We start from the raw sequence: 6,000 nt of genomic DNA, 5'->3' as shown, positions 1-6,000 counted from the left end.
CTAGGAAGAGTCTTGGTGGTTCCAAATTGCTCTACGGACAATTCCTTCGACCTCATGGCTTGGTTTTTGCTCTGACATGCACTGTCAACTGTGGGACCTTATATAGACAGTTTTGTGTGCTTCCCATGACTGTGTTTTTGTATTTTAATGTATATATATATATATATATATATATATATATATATATATATATATATATATATATATGCATACATACATACATGTGAAAAATAGTAAATGTGAAAAATAGTAAAAATAAAGAAAAACCCTTGAATATGGTCTACAGTACCAGTCAAAAGTTAGGACACATCTCATCATTCAAGGGTTTTTCTTTATTTTTTTTCTGCGTTGGAGAATAATAGACATCAAAACTATTAAACAACACATATTGAAACATGTAGTAACCCAAAAAATGTTAAACAAATCTAAATGTATGTTATATTTCAGATTCGTCAAAATAGCCACCCTTTGCCTTGACGACAGCTTTGTACACTCTCGGCATCATCCACGTGGGCTCGTCCATCTGTGGAGAAACTGAGTGGCGTAAAACTGTGTGAGGGAGATGGAGACCAGTTGTTCGCAACCAGACTTTAGTGGCTTAGTTATTTACTCAACTCCTCTTTAAATTTGACCAAGACACAGCAGTTATTGATCAAGCTAAATTATACAGTAAAACAGGTTGCTAGCAGGTTAGCAGAAACCAACTGTTGCCTCTCACCATAGCCAACTATATGAAATTGAAACGATTGCATCCCAATACTAGGCAGCCAATGCGAGTGTAGCCATGAGTCTACTAGTCAAATTGTCATGGTTAGAGGTTCCAAGTCCGTTCTGTTCGCTCCAGTTCTATGTCCAGAGCTGCCAGTTTCAGTAAACCAGATGTCACAGCAACACATCCACATAATCCATTTTCAACATTATGCAGATTCATCCTCACTGTCACCTCGGGCTGAGCAATGATAGATCGCTTGTAATCATCACGATCAGTAGATTTGTCATGATAAAAGACAACAGTTTAAAACGTTTTTTTAGGAAAAGTCCTCATAGAACTACGTGTACTTGTGACACAAACAGTCAACAGTCATACAGTTATTTTGACTTTCAGATTATTTCAGGTATTCGACAGTGACACGGATGTAAAGAGATCATGTGCTGTGAAACACGAGTGATCCAACTCTACAACCTCGTGGTAGAAATCAATACTACAACTGTGACGCACATTCTATTCCTGACTCCTCTCCAACACAGCGGGGGACCGCAGTCCTGCTGGCTTTTCATTTTCACCCAGGTTTAAATTAGTCCCTGAACCCGGGACAGATATAAAAACATCCGTAATGAAAAGCAGCAGGCGCTGTGGCCTGGAATTCAATTCATTTCAAACTTTATTGTTCCGTCGTGTGTCGTTACAATTGAACCCTTGCTATTTCATAAAGTCACTGCAGCACGATGAGTCATTCATATTCAAGCATTTATTCAATAAACATGTGAAATAATTACAATGTTGCACGTTATATATATCCACCAAATGCAATTCAAAACGTACCCCCTCGCACCCCCATCATCAAACAAAACAGACATACATTTCATCTGTATCTAGAAATCATAGTCCAGCATTTCATTCAATACTACATACCATATTATCACTTGCACACATAAACACGAGTTTTTGTTGATGGTAGCACTATTAACATTGTGTCAGTCGTAGAGAGAATAGCCCAGGTGAAAAATAATCATGTCAGACCACTCTGGTCAAATGCTTAATTAAGTGTTTAATAAATGACCAGTTGAATAATTAACTTCATTGAAGTTGCAAGAAAATCAAAATATGCGGCTTGAAGTGCGGACACATGCAGATCTCTCGCTGGTCCGTTGCTCGTCTGGACAACATGACAGAAGAAAACAAAATACGTCATCGTAGATAGAACCATAGAGGGAATATTTTAAGACCATTCAAAAATGTCAACACTTTATACAGGCCTGTAATGGTAATACGTTAAATTAAACTCGGGAGTATTATGTACATTGTCATTGAAAGTTGCCTCGAGAAACAAAATGACGAGGCTGAAACTAAATGGAACATTGTCTGCGCCACAAACAGTGTATTCCCTGTGGCGCAGTAGGTCTGAGCTTAGCCGAGCAGTGTCCTATAAAGGGAACGAACGGTGGTTCATTGGAGATGCATTACAGCAGAACAGTGTAATGGGTCGTGACCACTTTATCAACAGCCCTGCGGTGTACTCTAAATACTGAAAGCTTTGTATATAACGCAGCATGTATCAGCAGCACACTCTTGTGGCAAAATCTAACAACTACAATGAAAAATACACTTTAAAAAAACTATCAAATGCCAGTAGACCACCTATGATGGTGGAAAGGCAATCGGCTACGTTCATCAGGTTCTAACATGAAGAAGAGAAGTGTCACCCTCCACCCTGTTCCCTACAAAGTGCACTACTTTAAACCAGATCTCGCATAGGGAATTAGGGTGTGTTTTGAGACGCAACCCAGACCCAGTCCTTACATAAGAAGTGGCACCCTATTCCCTACATAGGGCACTACTTTTCTCACCCTATTCCCTACATAGGACACTACTTTTCTCACCCTATTCCCTACATAGGACACTACTTTTTTCACCCTATTCCCTACATAGGGCACTACTTTTCTCACCCTATTCCCTACATAGGGCACTACTTTTTTCACCCTAATCCCTACATAGGGCACTACTTTTCTCACCGTATTCCCTACATAGGGCATTACTTTTCTCACCGTATTCGCTACATAGGGCACTACTTTTCTCACCCTATTCCCTACATAGGACACTACTTTTTTCACCCTATTCCCTACATAGGGCACTACTTTTCTCACCCTATTCCCTACATAGGGCACTACTTTTCTCACCCTATTCCCTACATAGGGCACTACTTTCTTTCACCCTATTCCCTACATAGTGCACTACTTTTGACCAGGCCCAGCCCTTAACACCAGCAGCCCTTCTGTGAGGCGGCGGCCCCGTCTGTGATGCCCTCCTCCTCCTCCAGGGCGGCGAGGTTGAGCTCGTCTGTGACCGACGCCCTCAGGAGGTCCAGGTCCTTCTTATTGGCTGCCAGGACCTGCTCAGCCAATCGCGTGAAGGACTGGGGTGGAGGGGTGGCAACATGACACAAGGAAAACAGAGAAGTGAAATGCTGAAGACTAATTTAACTGTTAGTGCAAATCTGTTTTATGTATATATATCACTGTATATATATATATATATATCACTGTATATATATTTTAAATGTAACCTTTATTTAACTAAGCGAGTCAGTTAAGAACAAATTATTATTTACAATGATGGCCGACACCGGCCAAACCCGGACTCACTGGGCCAATTGTGCGCCGCCCTCTGGGACTCCCGATCACGGCCGGATGTGATACAGCCTGGATATATAACTGTATACAGTGCCTTCAGAAAGTATTCAGACCCCTTGACTATTCTAAAATGGATTAAATTGTTTTTCCCCCCCTCATCAATCTACACACAATACCCCATAATGACAAAGCAAAAACAGGTTTTTAGAAATGTTTGCAAAATTTATAAAAAATGAAAAACATATATTACATTTACATAAGTATTCAGCCCCTTTACTCAGTACTTTGTTGAAGCACCTTTAGCAGCGATTACAGCCTTGAGTTTCATTGGGTATGAAGCTTCAAGCTTGGCGCACCTGTATTTGGGGAGTTTCTCCCATTCTTCTCTGCAGATCCTCTCAAGCTCTGTCAGGTTGGATGGGGAGTGTCACTGCACAGCTATTTTCAGGTGTCTTCAGAGATGTTCGATCATATTCAAGTCCGGGCTCTGGCTGGGCCACTCAAGGACATTCAGAGACTTGTCTCGAAGCCACTCCTGTGTTGTCTTGTCTGTGTGCCGAGGGTCATTGTCCTGTTGGAAGGTGAACCTTTGCCCCAGTCTGAGGTCCTGAGCGCTCTGGAGCAGGTTTTCATCAAGGATCTCTCTGTACTTTGCGCCGTTCATCTTTGCCTCGATCCTGACTAGTCTCCCAGTCCCTGCCGCTGAAAAACATCCCTACAGCATGATGCTGCTACCACCATAGGGATGGTCCCAGGTTTCCTCCAGACGTGACGCTTGGCATTCAGGCCAAGCCTGAATCAGATCAGAGAATCTGGTTTCTCATGGTCTGAGAGTCTTTAGGTGACTTTTGGCAAACTCCAAGTGGGCTTTCGTGCATTTTACTGAGGAGTGGCTTCCGTCTGGCCACTCAAATCAAATCAAATTGTATTGGTCACATGCACGTGTTAGCAGATGTTATTGCAGTGTAGCGAAATATTTGTGTTTCTAGCTCCAACAGTAATATCTAACAAGTAATATCTAACAATTTCACAACAATACACACAAATCTAAAGTAAAAGAATGGAATTAAGAATATATAAATATTTGGACGAGCCGATGTCAGAGTGGCATAGACTAAGATACAGTAGAATAGAATACAAATTGTAATTATTCGCCTACGTCCTCATGCCTTTTGCGCATAATGTATATAGACTCTTTTTTCCTTTTTTTCCTACTGTGTTATTGACTTGTTTATTGTTTACTCCATATGTAACTCTGTGTTGTTGTCTGTTCACACTGCTATGCTTTATCTTGGCCAGGTCGCAGTTGTAAATGAGAACGTGTTCTCAACTAGCCTACCTGGTTAAATAAAGGTGAAATAAAATAAAATAAATAAATAAAAGTGGCCAGTGATTTTAAGTCTATGTACAGTGCCTTGCGAAAGTATTCGGCCCCCTTGAACTTAGCGACCTTTTGCCACATTTCAGATTTCAAACGTAAAGATATAAAACTGTATTTTTTTGTGAAGAATCAACAACAAGTGGGACACAATCATGAAGTGGAACGACATTTATTGGATATTTCAAACTTTTTTAACAAATCAAAAACTGAAAAATTGTTCAGCCCCTTTAAGTTAATACTTTGTAGCGCCACCTTTTGCTGCGATTACAGCTATAAGTCGCTTGGGGTATGTCTCTATCAGTTTTGCACATCGAGAGACTGAAATTTTTCGCAAAGTCGCAAAGTTCAAGGGGGCCGAATACTTTCGCAAGGCACTGTATATAGGGCAGCAGCCTCTATGTGCTAGTGATGGTTATTTAACAATCTGATGGCCTTGAGATAGAAGCTGTTTTCATCCTCTCAGTGCCAGCTTTGATGCACCTGTAATGACCTCGCCTTCTACCATAAAGGCCTGATTGGTGGAATGCTGCAGAGATGGTTTTCCTTCTGGAAGGTTCTCCCATCTCCACAGAGGAACTCTGGAGAGTGACCATCGGGTTCTTAGTCACCTCCCTGATCAAGGCCCTTCTCCCCCAATTGCTCAGTTTGGCTGGGCGTCCAGCTCTAGGAAGAGTCTTGGTGGTTCCAAACTTCTTCCATTTAAGAATTATGGAGGCCATTGTGTTCTTGGGGACCTTCAATGCTGCAGAAATGTTTTGGTACCCTTCTCCAGATCTGTGCCTCGACACAATCCCGTCTCAGAGCTCTAAGGATAATTTCTTCGACCTCATGGCCTGGTTTTTGCTTATATAGACAGGTGTGTGCCTTTTCAAATCATGTCTAATCAATTGAATTTACCACAGGTGGGCTCCAATCAAGTTGTAGAAACATCTCAAGGATGATCAATGGAAACAGGATGCACCTGAGCTCTATTTTGAGTCTCATAGCAAAGGGTCTGAATACTTATGTAAATAAGGTATTGCTGTTTTTTTATTTATACATTTGCAAACATTTCTATAAACCTGTTTTTTCTTTGTCATTCTGGGATACCCATCTCATAGATTGATGAGGATTTTTATTTAATTGAATCCATTTTAGAATAAGGCTGTAACGTAACAATATAATGAATAAGTGAAGGGGTCTGAAATTCTTTCCAAATGCCCTGTACACTACCGGTCAAAAGTTTGGGGTCACTTAGAAATGTCCTTGTTTTTTCAAGAAAAACACAT

The 6,000-nt window shown here is 41.0% G+C and overlaps 1 protein-coding gene across 1 annotated transcript in view; it reads right to left on the bottom strand.

Moving 5' to 3' along the window:
- Window positions 1-1,451: 1,451 nt before the first annotated feature.
- rab15 (RAB15, member RAS oncogene family) overlaps window positions 1,452-6,000 on the bottom strand; it is a 33,206-nt gene continuing 28,657 nt past the window's right edge. Inside the window, exon 6 of the mRNA XM_064991676.1 lies at window positions 1,452-3,134. Within this exon, the coding sequence (XP_064847748.1) occupies window positions 2,976-3,134 (159 nt within the window). The 3' untranslated portion in view covers window positions 1,452-2,975. The remainder of the gene's footprint in view (window positions 3,135-6,000) is intronic.

Source organism: Oncorhynchus masou, chromosome 16 (genome assembly GCF_036934945.1).
Source record: "Oncorhynchus masou masou isolate Uvic2021 chromosome 16, UVic_Omas_1.1, whole genome shotgun sequence".
Classification (NCBI taxonomy): Eukaryota; Metazoa; Chordata; class Actinopteri; order Salmoniformes; family Salmonidae; genus Oncorhynchus; species Oncorhynchus masou.
This window is presented reverse-complemented; position numbering and strand designations above follow the sequence as displayed.